Below are 22,623 nucleotides of genomic sequence, written 5' to 3'. Positions count from 1 at the left end.
AAGGGCGCGACGGCCGTGTCACCGAATGACCAAGAAGAGCTCTGGGCGGGGCAGTGCCCCGTGGGTACGTTCTGTCCAAACGCAACAGCGCTCCCGACGCCGTGCGAGGCGGGTCACTACTGCGCCTCGTCAGATCTTCAAAAAGCGAGTCCGTGCAGTCCTGGCTTTTACTGTGTTCAGGTATGAATCTGTGTGGTGTGTGTGCACTAGACACTGTGTTTTAGGGCTCGTACACTCCGACGCCGACGGGCCAAGTCGTTGCAAATGGCATCATTGGCAACGAGTGTCCTCCTGGCACGTACTGCCCCGCGGGCACGAGCAACCCGATTCCTTGTCCGTCGGGCACATACTCCAGCGTCAAGCAACTTGCCAATGTCACACAATGTCTGCCCTGCTCGGCGGGCTACTCGTGCCCCAACACGGGCACGATCTTGCCGTCCGTGCCATGCCCACCCACGGTCTATTGCCCCGGAAACAATGTGCAGGTAACGTGTCCTGTCGGCCACTACTGCCCGGGGGGCGTCCTCACAGCTCCTGTTCCGTGTGCTGCGGGATCGTTTGCCAACATTACGGGCTTGGCGGCATGCTTTGGCTGTCCCGCGCGGTCGTACTGCTACACAGGAACGGTCATTCCTGTACCGTGTCCGGCAGGGTACTATTGCCCAATGAACACGACGTTCGCCCAGCAGTATCCTTGTCTGCCGGGGACTCTCAGCAACGTTTCGTCGCTTGCGAGTTCCCTCGAGTGCGCCTCGTGCCCCCCTGGCCAGTATTGCTCGGGCCTGCCGCCCACAGGTACGCAGCCGATTCTTCAAGGGGCTCATCAGGATGTAGTGGCACCGACGGGTCCGTGTGCACCGGGGTACTATTGCACTCTTGGTGCACGGACGCGCACGCCGGTCGACAGCACGGGCGGCATCTGCTCCGATCGATTTGTATGGCGAATGCGATGGTATCGACTTGACAGTGCAAGTAGGTGTGCTTGGGCGGAGCAAGTGTCGCCAACCCCGTCGACGGCGTTACCGGGCGGCTCTGCAATCCTGGCTCGTTCTGCGTCAACGGCACCGAGCAAGCGTGCCCGCTTCACACGTACGCGGCCATTGCTGGCCAAAGAAGCTGCGATGCGTGTCCGCTGGGGCGCTATTGCTCTGGCAACACGTCGGTCCCGAGCCCATGTCCGCAGCGGTACTACTGTCCCGTGGGTCCCCCCGTGCTCTGTCCGAACGGAACCTATGGCGCCCAGGTGCAGCAAGCTGAGTATGCTAGCAACTAACTCTTGTTGGTAGATGGGGCTCGAGTACGCATCCCAGTGCAGTTCGTGTCCCGCGGGCATGTACTGCACCGACGGAGCCATCACAGGGCCTTGCGCGAGTGGCTACTTTTGCAAGTTTGGCAACTACCAGCCCAACCCGCTCAACTACAATCAAAGCCTCTTGCCGTGGCAGCAGCGGTCGGGCGGCGCGTGTCCCATTGGCTACTACTGCACCCGTACGACATGGGCCGTCGACCTCGATAATGATCGACTTTGGTGCTAGAAAATACGACCGACCCGCTACCTTGTCCGGGCAACTCGTCCCGCCTCTCGCCCTTTGGCACCGAGCTCTACGACTGTGCAGAGTGCCCCGCCGGCAAGAGTTGCTTGGACGGCGCCGTGACAGTCGACTGTCCAGTGCGAATCGAACTTGCCCATGGTCTCTTCATGGTGTGTTTAGGTGGGGTTCTATTGCCCGCAAGCGCAACTGCCGCAGCCGTGCCCCAAAGGCACGTTTAATCCGAGCACGGGCGCCAGCGCCGTTGAAAATTGCATTCCATGCCAAGCCGGTCGGTATTGCAACCGCACCGCTAGCATCAACGACACTGCGTTCGACTGCCCAGCCGGCTCGTTCTGTCTGCGCGGCGCGCCGGACGCGAGCCCGTGTCCTGCCGGCACGTACTTGCCGACGACGGGCGGCTCGTCTGTTGCCAGTTGCCGCATCTGCCCTCCCGGCTACGAGTGTCCGTTGGGCAGCATCACGCCGATCGTTTGCGAAGCCGGCTTCTACTGCCCGTCCGGGTCGGGCAACATGACGATCTGTGCACCGGGGTACTACTGTCCGTTCAACTCGACAGCAGGTGTGCCTTGCAGTGCGGGCTACTACTGCCCCATGGGCGCCTTCAACCAAACCGCGTGCACGTTTGGGACATACTGTCCGCCGCGAGCGAGCAGCCCAATTCCATGTCCGTTCGGGTCTCTCTCACTCCTGCGCCCGAACGGGTCGCTCTACCGCAGCCTTGCCGAGGTGCGTCGCATCGCCCATACGATAAGGCTCGATTCGTGCATTAGGCGTGTCAGCTGTGCCCCAAAGGAACGTACGGCAACGGCGCGAACTGCACCATGTGCCCTGAAGGGTACGTCTGCTCGGAAGGGTGTACGTCCCCCACGCCCCGGAACGCGTCGATCGACAATGGGTATCTATGCCCTGCGGTACGTCCCGTCGATGCGGTGTCGTTTTTTACACGAGAATAGGGCTACTACTGCGGCAATGGAACGTACCAAGAGCAGCCGTGTCCCGTCGGCACGTACAACCCGATGCCGTTGGGCATCTCTTTGAACACGTCGTGCGCGCCATGTGCGGCCAATACGTACCAGTACCAGGTGGGCCAGGCCACGTGCTACCCGTGCTCGACGAGGTAATCTCTCTCGATCGATGGGACAGTATGATCACGATGGGTATGTAGCTCCAATGCAGCCCTTGGCTCGGCGCAGTGCCAGTGCGTCGGCCAGAACCGCGCCTTTCAAAAATCTGACGGCTACTGCATCTGTGAACCAGGCTACGAGTACTACGACTCGAATGGCATCTTGCGCTCCGACAGCGACGACACCGTTGGTTCTTGATGTTAATTGCATGGTTATATATCCTGTACAGGCCGACTGCCAGCCGGTGGTCTACCCTCGGTGCGGATCCACTCAGGTCCGGTCGGCGTCGGGAAGCTGCGTGGATCCGTCAAGTGTGTCGTGCGCATCGGCCTGCAACGGCGGCACTGGCACGTTCCTCGCCACCTCTGGCATTTGCACGTGCACGAACGCGCCATCGCTCGACTCGGTGTGCGACAGCGCGTGTCGCACCTCGACGACGCAGCTGCGGCTCAACCCGCTGACGAGCACGCTGCAATACTACGACCCCTCGACCAACGTGTACACGCCCGTGCCAGCCGCCGACCAAGGAGCGATTACCGGGAGTCTCAGTTGCAACACCAATACGTCGACGAGTTGCCAAGTGCTGAGCATGCAAGTGGGCGGAAATGCGTTTAGCGGCATGTACAGCAATGCGCTGCCGGGGACTTCGCGGCGGCGCCGATTGACAGAGTCGAACGGTATTCTCAACCCGATGCTCTGTCTCCAAAAGAGCGACTCGGTTCTCTTCTCGATCAGCGGCGCGTCGTACCCCGTGTACATGAAGGACTCGCTCATGAACACCAACCCGAGCTTCGACTATGGACCGTTCCGGTCGCTGCAAGAGGCGATGGCCTCCAACGCGTCTTCTGTATCGGCGTTTGCGTATACGTTTACGGCGGCCGGCACCTATGTCTTTGCACTCAGCAACAACAGCGCGGCGTTGACGATCGTGACCGTGATGGAGACGGTACGCCTATTTCTCACTACCGCAATCGTAATAGCCCTCTCGTTTCTGTAGGGCGTCAAGTGCCCCACCGATGGCCCGATCGTGCCCATGAGCCAAGGCAACTTGATTGTCCTTAGCGCCAAGCCCAGGTTTACATATACATGATGGACACACTCACGTTAACGCTTGTTTTAGCTCCAACATAATCATGGCGCCCAACTGGGGCCTCATTGCGGGTTTGCTCTGCGCGCTCTTTGGCGTTGTCGCAGGTATGATTGGTGGTCTCTACTACTTTCGACGCAAGTCGTGGGTCGCCAAACACTCGAGCGCGGGCGGCTACAAGGACAAGGCGCGCGGCTTTAACCTCAACAACCTCCACACCAAAGGCTCGGTCGTCAAGAAAACAGCCAAGGCTGTCAACGAGGCTGACGGGGCCGTTTTGCCCGAAGACCTCGAAGCCAAGCCGGACGTCCAAGCCAGTGGCGACTATGTGCCTGAGCTCAACCGGTTTGGGATCTCGCGTTCATCACCAAACACTTATCGTTGCATGTAGCTGGGACGACGATGATTTGGGGATTCGTGAGCTTGTGGATCGCTTGCAATTCCACCACGACTCGGTCGAGAAGGCTTTTCATGACCAGGAAACGGGCGCTGCCAAGATGATGAAGATGTTGCAGGTACTACTCGTGATATAGGCGATCTGTCAGAGGCATCACAATGCGCGCAGAACGAAGCCGACGAGCTCAAGATGCTTCTGGCGTCGTTGGTCGTGGCGCAAAAGAGCCAAGATAAGGACAAGTCGCCGACGAGCAACTGCGACGCGGAGCTCGTCCTTCTCGACACGCTACAAAAGAATGCGGCCGACCGCGCCGACTTTGTCGCGAGCTTGTCCGACGTCGAGCTCCGTGTGGCCAATGCGGCGAAGGAGCTGCATACGATGGTGCATCCCAAGACGAGCCTTGCGTCAGCCATCATGGACGAACTCGCGTTGCCTAGTCTAATGTCCCCAACGTTTGCCACACTACTGGCCGACCTCGCCTCGTTAGAAGCCAGCGTCGTCGCCGAAACCGGGTTGCTCCCGACACTGCAGTCCGAAGCCAACCGGCGCCGCGTCCAGAGCGCGGTTTGGAAAGCCTTTGGTCACACCACCAAGGAGCTACTGCCTCCCGCGCTTCTCGATGCCAAGGCCAAGTGCGAAGCTGCCTATGGCGAAAGCGATGGTGCGACGAGCGAGGCCTGCGACTACCTCGTCAAGTTTGCGAGCGTCGTGCCCACGTACACCAAGAAGCTCCAGGATTTCGCCGATACGTTCCGGAACGAGTGGCAGCACGCCGTCGAGCAGCAAAACCCCGCGCTTCTCAAGCCCGTACGCGTCAAATACGAAAAGGTGCTGGGGACGCTTCTGAAGGAGCTCCAAAGCGGCACCACCAAGCTCTCGCAGCGCGTCCAAGCCGACCAGCAAGCGCTAACGAGCGCGCGGGCCCGTCTCGTACCTGCAACGACCCATTTGGACGCTGAGCTGGCGCAGCTACGCGATCATTTGATAACGACGCAACCGATTGTCGTTGAAGATGCCGCCGAGCCAACGTCGGACGTCAAGGAGCTCGTGACGCAGCTCCGAGCGCTTCTTGCCAACCCTGGGCAGCTGCAATTCGCGGCGCCAACGCTCAATCTCGACAAGCTCATCGACGACGTTGCCGAGCGCGCGGAAGCGGACGAAGTCGCGGCGCACCCCGCCGAGGCTGCGATGGACGACGCTGACACAGCGCTTTTGGCCGTCGAGTTGCGACGCGAGGTCGATCGGGACAACGAACGACTCGAGAAGCTCAAGGAGGACTTTATGACGTCGTTGGACGCCAAGCCCGACCTTGGCGAGGCCGAGCGAGAAAGCATTTTGGACGCGTTCAACGAGGACATGGCGCATCTGCAGGCGACGCTGGCGCTCGAGCGCGAGAAGCACCAAGAGCAGCTGCGCAACCGCCTTGCGATCCGGAAGCTCAAGAAGGACACGGAGCTTGAAGCACTTTTGCAAGACGAAGCCCTCGAGGAAGAGATGCTCGAGAAACAAGAGGCCGAGATGCAGGCGCTGGAGCGCGCCTTTGAAGAAGAGCAAGCCAAGATCGAAGCCGAATTTGACTTTGGCGAGCCCGAAATGGACTTTGGCGAGCCTGATTTTGCGGAGATGAACAACGAAGGCGACATGCAGTTGCCGCCATCACGGACCACGTCGCGCCACGACAAGCGCGAGGACCCTGTCGATCGCATGCTCGATAGCGTACGCTTCGACAAGAGCTTTGCGCACGATGGGCTTATATATGCTGCTCATAGTTTGATGCAAAGTGGCGCGAGAAGCAAGCCAACCTCGACGACGAGCACGCGCGGGCCAAACAGCGGCTCAAAGACCGTCTCCGCGAGAAGCGAGAGCGCATCCGGGACCCCAACCAAGAGGCGCTTGTACACGCCGCCGAAACGCTGCAAGCGCGGCTTTTGGACAGGGCATTCGAGACGCAGCGCGACAAAGTGCGCAACGAAGCGTTGCTCGAGACGTCGATGCGTGCGTCCATGACATCTGCGGACGTTCGTGTTCTGAACAAGGTAGAGTCTTCGTCTCTTGCGTCTCGTAGATAATGACGCCTTCTCAGGTGCTGCACGACAATGCAGCGACTTGGGCGGCGCGATTGGAAGCCGCAACGCAGGACGAAGCAACTTGGCGTGCTCAGCTGAGCGCTGTCACCGCGAGCGGTCAACCATTGCCGCCCGAGCTTGAGCAACTCCAACAAGAGCTGTCCCAAGCGCTCCAGATTGAACGCGACGTCTTAACAAGCGCCCAGCTGCTAGAAAAAGCACAGTTGGGCTCGCTCGCCGAGGTGGACCTGACGACGCTGGACGCGGTGCGTCATTCTCGTGGTCAGCAAGGTTCCTCGAATGCTGATGCGGTTTTACCTAGATCTACAAGAACTTTGACGCCAAGTGGAAGGAGCGACAGGCGCTGCAAGAGTCGGACAAAGCGCGAAACAAGCGCAAGCTCATGGCGCGTCTTCAGGCCAAGCGGGCCCAGCCGCGCGACGCGTTCGCGGCGTCCTTGGATGACGTGACCGACAAGGCGCTCTTACACGGTCTTGCTGTGGAGCGGGATGCTTTGGAGACCATTGGTGCTCTTCTAAAGGCCACAGATGCGAGTCAAGCCACTGACGCCAACGTGGCCGCCGTAGGAATCGTACCTGTGCGACTGTGCTTGCTCATACAGCATGCGTAGCTGCAGGCATCGTTTGCCGAGGACTGGGCCAAACAAAAGCAGCTGCTGGCCACCGAGACAGCGCTCAAGCGAGCGCAGCTGGCAGCGCGACTCACACGTCGAAAGCAACTCATTGATGCGATGCCTGCTGAGGCCCAAGACGCAGCGCTCGCTTTCTTGGCTTCTGAGAGCGCGATTGCCGAGCGCCAAGTGGCTCGGGAGACGGACGTGGCCGTCGAGGCGTTGCACGCTGTGCTCTTGACCGACAAGGCGACACTCGATATGTTGTCGGCGGACGACAAGGCCTACATCCAGCGGGTTTTCCCTCCTCGTTTAAGTTCTTGATGTCGACGCTTTGATTTCTAGTTGCTGGACGAGCATGCGACCAAGTGGGGCAGCCGCCAGCGCGCGCTTCAAGACGACCACGCGGCCGCCAAGACTAATTTAGCGCGGCGCCTTCAAGCTCGAGTGGATAAGAAACCTCTGAACGCGCTGGCCATCAAGGCGCTCGACGACGAGTTTAGAGCCGCCGAAGAGAGCCTCACGCTTGCTGCGCTTCTCGAGAAGGCCCAGGTTGGGTCCTTATCCCCGAGAGAGCGAGCGACGGTCACAGCGGTAACCAAATGCTTGTGTACGATGTTGCGACAACCTTCATAGCTGGTGGCTGGCGTGGACACCAAGTGGCAGCAACGTCGGCGCGAACTCGACATGGCCGAAGCCACCGTGCGCCACGAGTTGGAAGCGACCAACGAAGCGACGCCCGAGGCGCTCGAGGAGCTGGAGCACTCGATGGCGCTGCAGCGAGAGATATTGCAACTCGCGGCGGGCCAGGAGGCGCATCAAGTGCGCGCACTTGATGCGGCGTTGAGTGGGGACGACGACATGGCAGTCGGTAACGACGACGCTCTTCGCCGGGTGCGTGTAGCCCACGTGTCTGGATCGTCTCATGGCTGCTGCAGGTCCAGAGCGAGTACGCAGCGGCATGCACCCGTCGCCAAAAGGAACTGGACGACGAGGCAGCAGCGCGACGCGCCAAGCTCGCGGACCGAATTCGTCGCCAGCGCCTCGCCAACGAGGCACTTCCGACCGACGAGAAGGCCGCGGCCAACCACGCGTTGGAGATCGAAGCTGCCGTCGAGACGCGTCAAGTCGAATTGGAATCAACGCTGCAAAAAGAAGCGGTCGCGACGGCGCTTCTAGTCCAAGCGGCCAAGGACCACGCGTTGTCACCAGCCAATAGCGCCGATATTGAAAGCGTAGGACTCCACCGATGCATCATGGGGCTCATTGCACGCGTGTAGCTGTTAACGAGCCATGAAAAGAAGTGGGCCGACCGCAACCGCCTTCTCGCCGACGACCAAGCGCTTGCCAAAGCGGCTTTGGCCGATCGGCTCAAGAAGCGCCAGAACAAGGCGCTCAACGCTGTGGAAATGGCGGGTCTCGACTTGCATACGAATGTTGTGGCCGAGGCCCTCGCGACAGCCGCGCTCGTCGAAAAGGTGCAGCTCGGACTCGACCTTTCCGCGACAGACACCCAGGCTTTGAAGGAGGTAAACTCGATGTCCCACTGCAGCATCGTCACGGTGGAGTGTCTAGTTGACCACCGAGCATGACGCCAAGTGGAAGAAACGGCGCGACGAGCTTACGGCCGCCGAGGCCGACGGCAAGAGCGCGTTGGCGCAGGACCCAGCGACGACGCCAGAGCGCATCGAAGAGCTCGTGGCTATTGTCGCAAAAGAGCGAGAGCTTGTGGACCACCTTGAACAAGTCGAAGCGGCGCAGTTGGCGTCGTTGGCACCTCCGACCAGCGACCGCGGCGCTGATGACAATGAAGCAGCCATTGCCAGTGTACGACCATCGCACAGCAGTATGTTTACCTCACGGGTATGCTTGCTGTCTAGCTTCAAGAGGCCTTTCTACGGCATCGTCAGCGAGAACGGGACCTTGCCGAGGCCGAGACGCAGCTGCGTAGAGCTAAACTCGCCGACCGACTGCAACGGCAGCGCAAGGCCAACGAGACTCTTCCACCTCCTGAAGCAGAAGCAGAAAACGCGCTCCTCGAGGCGCAAGCGACGCTAGAAGCGCATACCATGGACCTCGAGGCGGCCATTCAACAGGACGCCTTTGTCGCCGCGAACCTGGCGGAGAAGGCAGCCCTCGGTCTCTTGTCACCGGCCGAGAGAGACCTCGTCGACGAGGTATTTGCTCGGGGAAAATGCAAGCGACAACGTCCCTTGTATAGCTGCTTTGCGAGCACGAAACAAAGTGGGCGGCCCGCCAGCGGCAACTCGACGACGACAAAGCGGTGGCTCGCGCCAAGCTGGCCGATCGTCTGTCCAAACGCCAGAGCAAACCGCTGGCAACAGCAGTGCACAAGCAGTTTGAAGATGCCGTCGCCCGGAACGAAGAAGCTGTTGCCGTCGCGTCGCTTCTCGAGAAGGCGCAGCTCGGCGTGCTCACGCCAGGCGAAAAGGACGCTGTCGACGTTGTACGTTGTATCGCTTGCACCTATAGCCATCATTGACGCTCGGGATTGCGTAGCTTGTCGAGACTCACGATGCCAAGTGGCACGACCGCCTCCGCGACATCGACCTTCTCGAAGACAACTTGTCGGTTATGCTTCAAGACGGTGCCGCCCGCGAATGCTTGCAAGCGCAAATGGAAGCCGAGCGCGCGGCCATTCTCCATCAAGCTGTGCAAGAAAAACATCAAATCGGTGTCCTGACCGCAAGCAATGCGAGTGCGCCGGACGACCATGAGGACGCGATTGCGGCGGTAGATCCTCACTTGTCTGTGAGTATGGCTCCAAAGTCGACTAGTTGCAAGCGGCGCACATGCGCGAGTGGGCGCGGAAGCAGCAAGAGCTCGACGACGAGGCGCAACTCCGTCGAGACCACCTCGCCGCGCGACTTCAGCGACAGCGCAAGCGAAACGAGGCTCTGCCGACGGCTGAGCGCGAGGCCGCAGAAGCGGTGGCTCTGGTCGCGGCCGAGCAAGATACCCGTGCGATTGATCTTTCGCTTGCCACTCAGAAAGAGGCGCTCGACAGAGACTTGCTATTGGCAAAGGCCAAGCTCGGTCAGCTGTCGCCCGACGACCACGAGCTCGTCGAGAAGGTACCACGCCCTAGCTACTCGCCACCCACCCATTTCGATAGCTGCTCCACGAGCACGAAGCCAAGTGGGCCGACCGGCAACGGCAACTGCGCGACGATCATGCGATGGCCAAGGCGAGCTTGGCCGCTCGTTTGAAGAAGCGAGTGCACCCTACACTGAACGCTCTAGCGACGGCGGCGGTCGAGAACGCCTGTGGCGCACAGGACCACGCGATCGCTTTGGGCGCCATGCTTGAAAAAGCACAGCTCGGTCAGCAGCCACCAGTCGACGCAGCCACGTTGGCCTCTGTACGCACCTGTTCTTTGAGACAGTAGACTCATCATATGTAGGTCAAGGCGTCGCTGGCGGCGTCCACACGCGCGCAACTGGCCACGCTCGACGCCCTTGAGGCTGAAGTCCCACCGGGCGACGAGATGGCTGACGCCGTCAAGAGCGCGATTCATGCTGAACGAAGCATGGTGATGGCCCACGACATGGCGCAGCAGCGCCAGCTTTGGGTCATCGTTGAGGCCACTCGCGAGCCCAAGAGTCTTTTTGACTACAGCAAGCTCGCCAACCAGGTAACTTGGCTTTTTTCCTGTTATCAAGTTAACCTCTATGTAGCTGTTGGACGACCACGATCAAGCGTGGAAGGATCGTATGCGTCGCCTTCAGAGCGAAGAAGACCAACTGCGAGCGCGTCTCCAGGAGCGGCTGGCCAAGAAACGTGCGCGCAATGTAGCATCCGACTCGGCAGCGGTACGACCCAAGACCGCGGACGAAGCAGCCGTCCTCGAAGCCGAGATTGACCGGCAAATGGAGCTGCAGCGCGATTTGCTCGAGCTCCGGCGCTTGACCGAGAAGCAGGCAGCGAACGATCTCTCGTCCGACGACGAAGCCACGATCGAGCGCGTACACCATAACCTCTCGATCGCTTGCATCTGACTCATTTGACGTCTTCTAGTTGCGTCGGGAACATGCCGCCAAGAGAAAGGATCTCAAGAGCGCACTCTCGGACGAAGAGAAGCGGCTCAAAGCCAGCTTACACGATCGGCTACAGGCCAAGCGCGATGCGCTCGCGGCGAAAACGTGGCCGTCCGTGCAAGCCAAAGCACAAGCCCTCCACGATATTGTGCAGGAAGAAAAGACGGTGACGCTCGACATTGAGCACAGCATGGATCTCAAAGAGCATGCAATTGATGCCGCGCTGCTCGAGCAACAACAACAGCTGGATACCTTGTCGACGGGCAACCTCGACGACGAGACCATCGCCAAGGTGTTCGCTACCTTGATATCTTGATACATAAGGTCATGCTCTATTGGCATCGATAGCTGGTCGCGGACCACGACGCGCGCTGGCGTGCGCGCCAGGACGAGCTCGCAGATGAGGCCAAGCGTCTTCGTGGGCGGCTCAATGAACGCCTTTCGCACCGGCGGCAGCAAAATGAAAAGAGCTCGGCATCGCTCCTTGAAAAGCAGCAAATCGAAAAAGACTTGGCGGCCGACGAGGCACTGCTTCGAGACGCGTTGGAGAAGCAGCTTCACGCCAGCGTCGACCAGCTCGCAGCGCAAAAGCTCGCCGAGAAGGCGCGTCTCGGCGCGCTCACATCTGACGACGAAGCGCTCATCCACAAGGTCCCTTGCTCAATATGTCTATGGCTCATGTCAGAGGGGGTAGATTCAAGAAGAGCACGCCGCTCGCGCCAAAATGCGCCAGAGCGAACTCGACGACGAAGAGAAGCGGCGAAAGGACATGCTTCGCGCGCGTCTGGCGGCCAAGCGCGCGCTCACCGCTGCGAGCGCCAAGCCACAAGAGGAGAAGGATGCGATTACGATGCAACTCGACGCGCAAGAGCGCAAGGAAGTCGAGCAAATTGAAGCGGTGGTCGATGCCAAGCGCGCCGTGGCCACGACGACTGCCGCGATTGTCAAGGCCGTGCTACCGCCACCCAACTACGACTCGGAGATTGATGCGGTGAGCCGGTTTCACGACGCCTTGTGCACTCATACTAGTACGCGCGTAGCTGCATGCGGAACATGCCAAGCGCAAGGCGGAGCGCGATCAACAGCTCGAAGACGAAGCCTCGCGGCTCCGTGGACGGCTCCAGGACCGCCTCGCGATGCGCAAGCGGCACGACGCCATCTCAGACGCCGAGGCGGCAGAGCTCCAAGCGCAGCTCGAGGCCGATTTGGCCCACAAAAAGGCGGACGCGGAGCGAGCGACGCTGCTGGAGAAAGCGAGAGCCAAGATTGCAACCGAGGAAGACGAAGCGCGCATTCGCCAGGTGTGCATTCGATGTGTTTTGCTCTCTAATCCATGATGGTAGCTTTGCATCGAGCACGACGAGACGAGCAAAGTACGCGATCAAGCGTTGCGGGACGAAGAAGCCCGCTTGAAGGACCGGCTGCAGCAGCGGCTCGCCAAGAAGCGAGAGAAGGTGCTCGCCTTGGGCAGTGCCAATCAAGACGTGCTCTTGCGACAACTCGACGACGAGGAAGACCGCGAGGTGGTTGCGATCGAGTCGACCGTCGACGCCAAGCGCGCCGCCGCGTGGTCGCCGCCGCCCTTTCCAAACCCAACGCTCGAAGACCACGAAGCCGACATCCAAGCTGTACCATCCTTACCGTTTCGATGTTGGTATATTGAAGCGTGGACGCTGCGTAGATCAATGCTGAGCATGCCAAGCACGCGCTGGAGCTTCAACGTCTTTTGGACGAAGAAGAGGCGCTCAAGAAGGCGCGGCTGCGCGAGCGCATGGAGAAGAAGCGACAGGCGCGCGACCAAGCGTCCGTCGCAAGCAATCAAGTGCAGCTCGACCAAGCGCTGCTGGACGCAGAGATGGCCAAGATCGAGGCCGAGATGGCGGCCAAGCGGGTCGACGCCGAGGTGCAGGCGCGGGCCGCTGCGGCCGCCGCCGCCAGTGCAAAGGCTGCATCCCAGAAGCAGGTCGAAGACATGATCGATCAAGTCAAGCGCGACCACGCGCGCGAAATGGGCGTTCTCCAAGAGTCGTTGAGCGCAGACCGCGCCAAGCAAGAGCTGGCGCTAAAGGAGCGCATTGCCGCCCGGCGCCAGGCCAAGCACCTGGACAAGACGCAAGACAAGGCCATTGACGAGGACGAAGCCGCTCAAGTCGAGGCACTCCGTGTCAAGCTCGCCGCCGACGAAGCCGCAGCTCTCGCGGCAGCCAAGCGCAAGGTCGACGACGAGATAGCAGCCTTGCAGCGTCAAGCGGCAGCCACCGCCGAGCTGCAGGCGCACCGGGCCGCCGAAGAGAAGCAGCTCGCTGAGTCCGAGTATGCCCGGCTCAAGAGCGAGCACGAGACCGAGATGCAGCAGCTCCAAACGACCCTCGACTCGGAGCAGGCACGACAAGAGCAAAAACTCAAGGACCGCATTGCGCAACGCCGCCTTGCCAAAGAGAAGGAGCTGAGTCACGTCGCCGAAGCCGACAACGTCGCCAAGGTCCGCGCGGCGCTCGATGAAGAAGAGCGTCTCGAGAAGGCCAAGTTGGCCTCGGACCTCGCGGCCCAAGCCGAGGCCGCACTACAAGAAGAGCGAGAGCGCCAGGCCAATGCAGAGAAAGCAGCAACAGACAAGCTTGCGCAAGCCGCGATCGAAGCGGCGGCGGCAACGGCCGCCATGGACGCGTTCCGGGCCGCCGAGTTGGACCGTGTCTCGGCCGATTTCCAAGCGCAAATGGCGCAGCTCGCGCAAGCCCACCACGTGGAGGCGACGACGCAGAAGAGCAAGCTAGAGATGCGTATGGCGGCCAAGAAACAGCGAAAGGCACTCGAGCTCCAAGCCAAGAAGGAAGAGGAGACCCAGCGGCTCCTCGCGGCCCAGGCCGCCGAAGCGCAGCAAGTGCAAAGTCGTCTCGAGGGTGCCGCCGCCTTGGCCCAAGCAACTGCGCTCGGCAACGCCGTGCCCGACGAGGACCCGTCGTTGGCGGCTGCGCGAGCCGAGCTTCTTGCCAAGCAAGCCTCTGAGAAGAAGCGACTCGAAGATGACGCTCAGCGGGAACTCGAACTCGCTCAGAGCCAGCTGCAAGCCAAGATGCAGCGAGAACTCGACGCGACGCGGACCTTGTTGCAGTCGCAGCTCACCGAGTCTCAGGCGCAGGTCCAAGTGAAAGCCGAGCTTGACCGCGTCCAAAACGAATATCACGAGAAAGAGCGCGCGCTCACCGACAGTCTCAAGCTCGAGTCGAGCCAGAAGAAGAAGGATCTCATGCGCCGCCTCGAAGAGAAGAAGCGCAAGAAGACCGAGGACCTTCTCGCCAAGCAGCAAATGGAGCGCGATGCGCAGAAAGACCAGCAAGAAACCCTCGCCATGAAGCTCGAAGTTGACCGCGAAGTGGCCATGATCCAAAAGCTCTTGGCGCAAAACCAAATCGTGCTCTCGCAGTTGCGCCCGCTCGTCCAGCGCGTGGTCGAGAAGCGGCACAAACGTGAGCAGTCGCTCCTCTTTGCGCGGCAGTACCGCAACCGCGCGGCGGTTCTTCGCGACGGACTCCACGCCCTCATGCTCGAGAAGAACGCGGCGAAAGAAGCGCTGCTCGCAACGCTAAGCGCCGTCGATGCAGCGACCAAGGACGCGCAGCTCGACGAGCTCGATGCAACGTTCCGTGTGCGACAGCAAGAGATGGAGGCCCATGGCACGAGCGACATGGAGGCCGCCCAGTTGAGCGAGCAAGAAGCGCTCCGGACGCGTCAAGTGGCCGACGTCAACGGGCTCGTCGAGCGCTTTGCACCGTCGTGCCTCCCCGACCCCGTGGCGCCTCTGGTGACTGCACCAGTTGCTGCAGCGACAACGACCACCATTGGGAGCTCGCTGATGCTTCACGATGAACACGCTGCGTTGCGCGCGCATCTCGAGCTTGAAAAGCAGAAGCGCATCGACGACATTGTACGAGAAAGCCGTGCCGCCATGCAGCAGCTGCGCGAGACGCTGGCCACCGAGTGGGCAACGATCGACGCACAAGCAGCGGCGCAGCTCGAAATGGAGCGGACAGCCGCCGACATCCAGAAACAAAGCGTTCTCGCCAAGTCCAACGGCCCCCGCCAAGCGGTGATGCTCAAGACACTCGAGTCCGAGTGGCAAAAGCAGTTTGCGTCGTTGGCGAATATGCTCAAAGCGCGCGCGCAAAAGAAGAAGGAGCGATGCGAGCGCGTCTGCAAGCGCAAGCTCAAGCGCCTCGACGACGACACCAAGCGGCGCATCGACGTGGTGCATGCGCAGACAATGCTCGCGCTCACCGACGAGATCGCACGCGCCAAGCATCAGCCACCGCCGCCCGCAGCAACCGAAGCCACCGCTTTGAGCGCCAACAACGTGCCGCTGGTGGGCTTTGGCCGCGACCGGCTTCAAAATGCGATCGGGAAAGCGCGCACGATGAGTCGACTGGGAAGCTTTACGGGGCCAGCGACACCTCGGGAGACGCAAGAGCGTCGGCAATTAGCGGCATCCATCGTTCTCCAAGAGCCACCAGCCCCCGTGCGGGAGGACGAGCTGACGCCACGCGCTCCGGTCAAAGCAGAGAACGCGGGGCCGGACCCTGTTGCGGTGATCGCCCAAAAGCTCGATAGCATCGAGCGTTTGATCCAGCTCATTGGCACGACCAAGCCACCGGTCGTCGACAGTATCAAACCGTCCGACACGAAAGCCGCCGTGCTGCAAGCGTACCCGGGTATCGAGCAAGACGTGCGCACGCCGGCGGGGCCGTTGCAGGCGCTGGAGGATGCTGGCCTGCCGCCCCGCCAAAAGCTCCGCTTGGACTTTGGCCGGTCGCTTGCTACTGCGCTGGAAGCAAACATTCGCGTTGTCGCTGCCACGTCACTGCCACTCAACCCGTCGAAAGGCGTGTTTCAACACTCGATTTACTGGGATCCTCAATCGAGCACTCTGTATCTGCGGCAGTCGCACCTCGAGAGCGCGGCCGAGCTCGCGATTCTGCTCGTGCACACGCTCGCCCACCTGCAGGTACAGTCGCCAACCATCGGTATTAAGTAAATTCCTTGTTGGAGCAGGCGCAGTCGAGTTCGTTTGACGACGATACGGCGCCGGCGTTTGTGACGGGCTTCTATCGGCTCCTCGGACGCTGCTACCAGGTGCGTATCGCCCATAGGATGTAGCCTGACAGGAACGTAGGAGTTTTTCGCCAAAAGCGACCACGTCCTCCCTGCTGTTGTGGCAACGCCTGCTGCGATCCCACCGTTGGAGCTGAAGCCGCTGCACTTCCAGTCGGAGCGCATTACGCAGCGGCTGAGTGAGATGCAGTCGTTCCTGGCGCGCATCGACGACGACAGCGCCGACAGCATGTCGTCCGAGGCGTTGCCCAAGCGAGGACCGTCGCCACGCCTCAAGAAAATGGGCTCGAGCCGCGTGTTCTTCATGGCCAACTCGGAACAGCAAGTGCAGTCGCTCCAGGTGCTTGACGCCTTGGGCACGGCTGCTCATGACTGGGCTTGTAGGAGTGTCTGGACATTGCAGAGAAGGCGTACATGGAGACCCTCAAGCGCTTTACCGGTCTCTTAAGTGAGGTAGATGGCGGATGCTTACGACTGTGTTCTAGAAAATAGCGACTCGTTGGAGCTCCTCGACGACGCGCTCCATGAAGCGCAGGCCGAGGGCCAATCGCCCGACGAGATTCAGAGTCTCCAGCTACAGTACAATGAAGCCGCCATGGACCTCGAGCGCGTCAAGAAGGACCGAGACGAAGTCGCTCAGCGCTGCGAGAAGCTCCGAAGCGAAATCAAGTCCAAGCTCGGCAAGACATAGAGCTACATCTCTAGGCTAACAAACAATGCATCGACCATGAATGTATACGAGGATCGACTGCCTCACCAAGGCTCTACAGAGAGATGGCGACTGCGCCAGCCTTCAGTGCGCTGGCGATTGGTGCAGCTGGGTGTGGTGAGGCGCTCGCCTCGGCAGCCGATCGCGAGACCGGTCACAGATGCGCTGTCAGCCGTCGATGTGGTCATGTTCGCCGCGTTGAGCCTACTCCAGCATCGCATGGCGCCTCGTATCTCGCTCCATGGAGGCTGCGGCGCGAGGCTGCAGCGGGCGGCCTCGCTCGGCGCGGCTCGGCGGGCGCTCGCGGTGAGGCGTTCGCGTGTCGCAGATGTGAGCGAGGTTGAACTAGATTTTATGGCGTTCGATTGGCGGGTATCCGGTGTCCGGATAGAACGTGGCCCAACCACGGAGATCCCATTTTGGATTTTGTCAGCATGAGCTCGTTCCGCCTCCGCATCCGCAACGCGCGTCAGCTCGTCCAAGTCTGCGCCAATGGCGAGACGGCCAAGGTCGGCCCTGCGCAGGACGATGTCGCCATCATTGAAGACGGCGCCGTCATTGTCGACAACGAAGGGCGCATTGCGGCTGTGGGCACGACGGCGTCGGTCGACGCGTGGGTCGCGGCGCAGTCGCAGCCCGTGACGTTCGCCAAGGACTTTGATGCGACCGGTCTCTGCGTCTTGCCTGGCTTGGTTGATGGCCACACACACCCCGTCTGGAGCGGCAGCCGCGTCGACGAGTTTGCAATGAAGCTTGCGGGCGCCACGTACATGGAAGTCCACGCGATGGGCGGCGGTATTGGTCGCACGGTCCGCTGCACAAAGGCGTCGTCCGAGACGGAGCTCAGCGAGCTCTTGATGAAGCGTCTCGACCGCATGCTCAAGTGCGGCACGACGCTCGCCGAGGCCAAGAGCGGGTACGGTCTCGAGACCGAGACCGAGATCAAGATGCTCAAGGTGCTGCACAAGGCGTCGCAGGCGCACACGATCGACCTTGTCGCGACGTACCTCGGTGGCCACTCGGTGCCTGAAGGCATGTCGGCGGCCGAGGCGACCGAAGACATTGTCCGCAAGCAGATCCCTGCCATCATCGAGGCCAAGAAGGCCGGCCTCGTCAACCCCGAGTTCATGTACGCTTCAACTTCCTTCTCCTTCTTCTGGCAGTTGTCTCATGCTTTATGTATAGCGACGTGTTTTGTGAGAAGGGTGTGTTCGAGTACGACGACACCAAGACGATCTTGGAAGCAGGCGCGGCCGCCGGCATGAAGATCAACTTTCACGGCGATGAGCTCAACCCGATGGACTCTGGGAAGCTCTGCATGTGCGTCCAGGCGCACGCGGCGTCGCACCTCGAGATGCTCGACACGGCCAACATTGCGGCCATGAAGCAAGCGTCGACGTACGCCGTGCTCCTTCCCACGACCATGTACATTCTCAAGCTCCAGAGCCCGCCGGCGCGCGAGCTCATTGCGCACGGCGTGCCCGTTGCGCTCGGCTCGGACTACAACCCGAACGCCCACTGCCTCTCGATGCCGCTCACGATGCACATGGCGTGCTGCCTCATGAAGATGACGATGAAGGAGGCGCTTGTCGGCGCGACCATCAACGCCGCGGGCTCGGCCAACCGCGCCTCGACGCACGGCTCGATCGAAGTCGGCAAGTTTGGCGACCTCGTCGTGCTCGACGCGCCGCAGTGGGAGCACATCATCTACGAGATGGCCGACCCGCCGATCCAGCACGTCATCAAGAACGGACACTTTGTCGTCTCGCACAACCAAAAGCTCGCGTAATTGTTGCAATAGAAACTGTTTCGTGTCGCCTGTCTATATATAAAGATTCGCAATAAGATGCAGTCGTGGGCACGGGTCGTCGACGAACTCGTTGCGTCTGAGGCTTCCTACCTCGGTACGACCGCGGCCAAGCACATGGATGACAGTTGGGGCTGTAGCGCACTTGAGCCCGCTCATCGACGCGCTCGCATTGCCGCTGGAGCGCGCCTGTCCGCCCGAGGCGCGACGCGGCAGCGACGTGCTACTGTGCCTCAATGCCCACGGTCTCCTCGGCCAGCTACGTGATTTGCACGTCATCTTTCTCGGTACGGACGTAGCATTCCTCAGTAGCAAGATGCAAACCACTGTGATAGATGAGCTGCGTGCGGCGACGACGCCGGTCGTCGATGTCGCCGCGCTCGGCCGCCTCGTGGCACTATTCGCCAAGGTGCTCCGCCCGGTGCACACGGCGTACGCTGGCACATACGACGACGTGGCGTGTGCGCTCGCTGGTCTGCGCAAGCACAGCGCTGTGGCGTCCGTGCTTGCTGCGTTTGAAGCGTCGCAGAAGGAGCCGATCGCCAACATGCTCATCCTTCCGATCCAGCGGCTGCCTCGGTACGTGCTCTTACTGCGCGAGCTCGACAAGCAGCTGCCGCAGCGCGAGATCGAGTCGGCGAAGGTTGCCATGGAGGCGACGGCGTCGTCCGTCAACATCTCGCTGCAAGCGCGGGCCAACGCGCAAAAGATCGCCAAGCTCCAACCGCTCTTCCCGAGCCTCGATTTGTCGCAGAAAACGTGGCTGCGGGACGGCAAGCTGAGCAAGACGACCATCAACTCGCGCTCGGGGCCGCGCGAGTACCTCTTCCACCTCTTTGCAGAAATGCTCATCTACTCGGACATTGCGACGCACGGACCATTGCGCGTGCGACGCGTCATCGCCGTCGACGACATGGAGGTCGCGCTGGCGCCGGACGAACGCACCATTGCGCTCGTGACGCCCCACAAGTGCATGAGCTTGGCCGCCGACACGAGCGTGCTCACAGCGGCGTGGTGGAAGCATCTCTCCTTTGCTGCGGCGGAGCGCGACATCGGTCCTGTCCCGTTGCGTGGTCTGGTCGACGCGCCAAAGGACGTATTGGACGGCATCAGTGCCGCGGTGCACACTCGCCGCGTGTGGCTGCAGCGCGACCGCCTGTGGCGCCTCGGCATCCTCGCGATTTGTGCCGACACAGTCGTACTGACGCAAACGTTATCACGTGATCGGCACAAGTTGATTGCGCACACGCCGGCGCGTCACATCCAGCGTGTTGAGGGGCTTCCCAATGGTCCACCGGACGCGTTTAGCGTCACACTCGATGACAAATCGCAGTGGGTGCTCGTTGGCCAGGCGCAACACCTGGTCGACGAGGTGCGACTCGAGTATGCCGCCAAGGCAGCCAAAGCCAAAGACGCCGTTGAGACCAAGGACGGACAAGGACAAGCTTCGAATGCGACCGTGCTGGATGACGTCTTGAAGGAGCTGCAGGGCCGGCTGCTCGAGACGCGGCCACCGCCGCCGTCGTACGCGCCGCCGATCTGTCCCGTGCAGACGTACCCACCGCCGATTCCAGCACACCGTCGAAAAACCACCACCTTGCGTGTCTAGCGAAAGGGCTTGTAACTTGAATAATCGTCGCCAAAGCATACTTTGAATAGTTAGTTAGATAGATAGATGGTGATGGATAGATCAAGCAAACTATCCAATGGGAAAGACTGGAACGGCGTGGCCGCTGCCGGGCTCGGACTGCTTTCGCGGCTTTTCCTTGAGGCGGTAGTGCTGCACGAGCCGTCGGAGCGCGTCGAGCTCGTCCTTGTAGCTAAACACCGTCTCTGCGTCGTCCCAGCAATGCTTGTTCCAGTTGAGAATCGCAGTCGCCCAGTTCTCTTGGCACTCGGGCGTCGACGCGGCAAAGAGAAGTCGCGTGTCGGCATCGCGCTCGGGTGGGAACGGCGCCTCGTCACCTTGGAGCTCCTTTCGCGGCTCCGGCCGCTTTCGACTCGAGACAATGAACCGGTTGGGCACCGCGTCGGATGCGTCACGGATGAGGTTGACGCTGACCTTATTGCCCGTGAGCGTGAGCTCGCCGAGGAGCGCGCCGCCTTTTCCGCTGTAGTAAATTAGACTGCCTTCTTCGAGGAGGCAGTAGACGATCGCGCCATACTCGTCGTCGAGCTTGATGAGGTAGCCCTCGATGCTGCCGCTAATGGTCGCCATACGAATGCCAGAGTGCGTCAAACGTGGCACGACGGGCGGCGGGCGTTTCAACAGTCGGTTCTCGATCCAATCACGAGAGCAACCGCTGCGGCGTCATTGCTTCGCTTCATGGCGACGGCGGGTGGGACCGCCATCTTGCTCATCGTCGGACAACTGGCGCGAATCGAAAGGGCTAACGGCCAGGATGTTTGCTGCTGATTTGGAATCACAGGTTCCACGCATCTCCAGTTGTCGTCGCCACTGGAGCAATGCAGCTTGGAGATCGTCGTCGAAGCGGAGCCAAATGTGTTAAGGTGCTTTAACATCGTCGGCCTTAATGGGCGCTACATGGAGGGCACAGGGTCGAGAGTCGTAGGCGTTACTACTGGCAGGTTCATCTCGTTCCTTGGAATCTGCGTCGCTCGAAGCTTGCTTCTGAAGGGCTTTCGCATTACGCTCAGCGGCGCAGACTTGAGCTGCCTCGGTAGCTTAAAGCTTGCCTTGGGCGACTTGGAGCTGACCGTGGAGGTCACGGACTTTGACTTTTGAGTGCAGCCAGAAGCTCGTCCTTGGTGATCACAGCACGCTGGAGCGGGTGAACTGCACCACCGCGCAGCTGCGCTCGTTGGACGTGTTTGTCAAGATGCGCTTGAAGCTGGCGGAGGGCCGCTTCCTTGGTCTCGATCGCAACTTTGTAAAGGAGCTGGGCGCTGCAAGCCGCCGACTCAGCCATGGCAAGCGGACCCAGTAGTTCATTGATGCGTTCATGATGCAAGACCAAGGAGGCGTCATCCTTCGCCGACGCTTCGCCAAGCGACCGTAGCGCATGCCCGTCCGGGTCCGCTTGGAGCATCTGGGTGCGCTCGCCCATGCTCTGGATGGTGCGTGTAGCATCGCGGAGGCGGACCGCGTTGTCGTGTTCGGCCGTCTTGGACTTTGCAAGGTCGCACTTGGTCTGTTCTCGGTGAGTGCCATGTTGCTGGTCGTGAGCTCGAGCTTCGCTTGAAGCAAGGCGACGAAGTTGACCTCGGTGGTTGCCGCCCGTGTCGACGCAGCGATGGCATCTGTCGCCGCTGCAAAGTCGGTGGCGGCCTCGCGGTTATCGTGGCGATCGTGGCTTGGAGACGGTGGTTGAGCTTGGCGAGCATGTGAAGATCGTGGCGCAGGCCCTGTGATTGAGTGAACAGAACCTGAGCACGCTCGAGGATGCCGTCCCGCTGGGCGGCCAGCTTCGTGATCTCGGAGATGAGAACCGTCTCTTTAATCGAGTGATCTTGGGACAGCTTGGCCGTCGAGGCAGCCAAGGCTTTCTGGTGTTCTTGCTGCAGCGTCGTCGTCACAGCGGCGATGTGAATTTGGTACTCGGCACGCAAGGTCGTGGCCAACGCCGCCAACTGCATCTGGCAGCCGGTGCAGAGACTCTCGAGGCGGTCTCAGCGGCAATATGAGCTTGTTGCTCAGCACGCCAGATAGTCAACACGGCGGGCGCCGCTCGGTTTGACGCCGCCTGACGTGACTTGACCTCAGACGTATTACCAGTAGCGTCAGTCGAAGGGTTCCAGCGTGGTGCTTGCATTTCAATTGGAATCAAAATATGAGCTCCTTTGTTAGCTCTCCATGTGCTCGCTTTTGTACCGGTAAAAGCTAGACCCTAACCCTTCCCTGGGCATTTTGTCGTCCTTTGAAAAGGCGTCTGTGAGCCAGTCCCGAGTCGTCATGTGGTTTATGCCACAAAGCGCCAATATAAGGGGAATACCAAATCGACTCACAACACCAACGAGCGTTGACATGTCTACCTTGTGCGCTCGAGATGTCTAGGGCTTTGTACATTTTGCAGCGACGTACTAGATTCCTTCACAAAGATACCAGCAGCACAAATCGGCACGGT

At 60.6% G+C, this 22,623-nt stretch overlaps 5 protein-coding genes across 6 annotated transcripts in view; 3 read left to right on the top strand and 2 right to left on the bottom strand.

Annotated features, from left to right (window-relative positions):
* The window catches only part of SDRG_04309, a gene marked incomplete at its 5' end in the record, with an annotated part of 19,263 nt that extends 2,468 nt beyond the window's left edge, over window positions 1–16,795 (top strand). Inside the window, 42 exons of one of the 2 annotated variants that reach the window (XM_008609978.1) lie at window positions 4–180; window positions 225–795; window positions 835–935; window positions 977–1,243; window positions 1,287–1,488; window positions 1,536–1,669; window positions 1,713–2,279; window positions 2,324–2,464; window positions 2,507–2,670; window positions 2,719–2,863; window positions 2,907–3,623; window positions 3,675–3,751; window positions 3,798–4,109; window positions 4,156–4,279; window positions 4,330–5,877; window positions 5,931–6,197; window positions 6,245–6,493; window positions 6,550–6,810; window positions 6,859–7,155; window positions 7,204–7,452; window positions 7,495–7,752; window positions 7,797–8,093; window positions 8,139–8,387; window positions 8,434–8,685; window positions 8,739–9,035; window positions 9,080–9,325; window positions 9,379–9,612; window positions 9,657–9,759; window positions 9,805–9,953; window positions 9,995–10,240; window positions 10,283–10,513; window positions 10,557–10,844; window positions 10,897–11,208; window positions 11,265–11,567; window positions 11,611–11,907; window positions 11,957–12,217; window positions 12,260–12,544; window positions 12,598–15,915; window positions 15,963–16,043; window positions 16,084–16,362; window positions 16,407–16,461; window positions 16,508–16,795. In XM_008609978.1, coding sequence (XP_008608200.1) covers window positions 4–180; window positions 225–795; window positions 835–935; window positions 977–1,243; window positions 1,287–1,488; window positions 1,536–1,669; window positions 1,713–2,279; window positions 2,324–2,464; window positions 2,507–2,670; window positions 2,719–2,863; window positions 2,907–3,623; window positions 3,675–3,751; window positions 3,798–4,109; window positions 4,156–4,279; window positions 4,330–5,877; window positions 5,931–6,197; window positions 6,245–6,493; window positions 6,550–6,810; window positions 6,859–7,155; window positions 7,204–7,452; window positions 7,495–7,752; window positions 7,797–8,093; window positions 8,139–8,387; window positions 8,434–8,685; window positions 8,739–9,035; window positions 9,080–9,325; window positions 9,379–9,612; window positions 9,657–9,759; window positions 9,805–9,953; window positions 9,995–10,240; window positions 10,283–10,513; window positions 10,557–10,844; window positions 10,897–11,208; window positions 11,265–11,567; window positions 11,611–11,907; window positions 11,957–12,217; window positions 12,260–12,544; window positions 12,598–15,915; window positions 15,963–16,043; window positions 16,084–16,362; window positions 16,407–16,461; window positions 16,508–16,713 — 14,817 coding nt within the window. In that variant the 3' untranslated portion in view covers window positions 16,714–16,795. Of the gene's footprint in view, window positions 1–3; window positions 181–224; window positions 796–834; window positions 936–976; window positions 1,244–1,286; window positions 1,489–1,535; window positions 1,670–1,712; window positions 2,280–2,323; window positions 2,465–2,506; window positions 2,671–2,718; window positions 2,864–2,906; window positions 3,624–3,674; window positions 3,752–3,797; window positions 4,110–4,155; window positions 4,280–4,329; window positions 5,878–5,930; window positions 6,198–6,244; window positions 6,494–6,549; window positions 6,811–6,858; window positions 7,156–7,203; window positions 7,453–7,494; window positions 7,753–7,796; window positions 8,094–8,138; window positions 8,388–8,433; window positions 8,686–8,738; window positions 9,036–9,079; window positions 9,326–9,378; window positions 9,613–9,656; window positions 9,954–9,994; window positions 10,241–10,282; window positions 10,514–10,556; window positions 10,845–10,896; window positions 11,209–11,264; window positions 11,568–11,610; window positions 11,908–11,956; window positions 12,218–12,259; window positions 12,545–12,597; window positions 15,916–15,962; window positions 16,044–16,083; window positions 16,363–16,406; window positions 16,462–16,507 lie in introns of both variants that reach the window. The other variant, XM_008609977.1, reaches the window with a different exon arrangement.
* A 370-nt stretch (window positions 16,796–17,165) lies between these two features.
* Window positions 17,166–18,520, top strand: SDRG_04308 (imidazolonepropionase; the record flags this gene model as incomplete). The annotated part of the gene is made up of 2 exons (XM_008609976.1): window positions 17,166–17,860; window positions 17,917–18,520. The coding sequence occupies 2 exons, from the start codon at window positions 17,166–17,168 to the stop codon at window positions 18,518–18,520; spliced, it is 1,299 nt and encodes a 432-aa protein (XP_008608198.1).
* Window positions 18,521–18,577: 57 nt separating this feature from the next.
* On the top strand, window positions 18,578–20,147 carry SDRG_04307 (hypothetical protein; the record flags this gene model as incomplete). Its single annotated transcript, XM_008609975.1, has 3 exons — window positions 18,578–18,635; window positions 18,679–18,825; window positions 18,874–20,147. 3 exons carry the CDS (start codon window positions 18,578–18,580, stop codon window positions 20,145–20,147), a joined length of 1,479 nt encoding a protein of 492 aa, XP_008608197.1.
* A 24-nt stretch (window positions 20,148–20,171) lies between these two features.
* SDRG_04306 (hypothetical protein) lies at window positions 20,172–20,820 on the bottom strand. Its single transcript, XM_008609974.1, has one exon. The coding sequence runs from the start codon at window positions 20,754–20,756 to the stop codon at window positions 20,238–20,240; it is 519 nt and encodes a 172-aa protein (XP_008608196.1). The 5' UTR covers window positions 20,757–20,820; the 3' UTR covers window positions 20,172–20,237.
* Window positions 20,821–21,264: 444 nt separating this feature from the next.
* Window positions 21,265–22,135, bottom strand: SDRG_04305 (hypothetical protein; the record flags this gene model as incomplete). Its single annotated transcript, XM_008609973.1, has 2 exons — window positions 21,265–21,690; window positions 21,926–22,135. The coding sequence occupies 2 exons, from the start codon at window positions 22,133–22,135 to the stop codon at window positions 21,265–21,267; spliced, it is 636 nt and encodes a 211-aa protein (XP_008608195.1).
* Between the last annotated feature and the right edge of the window lie 488 nt (window positions 22,136–22,623).

The sequence above is a fragment of the Saprolegnia diclina genome (assembly GCF_000281045.1).
Source record: "Saprolegnia diclina VS20 unplaced genomic scaffold supercont1.10, whole genome shotgun sequence".
Taxonomy (NCBI): Eukaryota; Oomycota; class Saprolegniomycetes; order Saprolegniales; family Saprolegniaceae; genus Saprolegnia; species Saprolegnia diclina.
The sequence above is the reverse complement of the archived record's forward strand: the minus strand, read 5'-3'. Positions and strand labels throughout refer to the sequence as shown.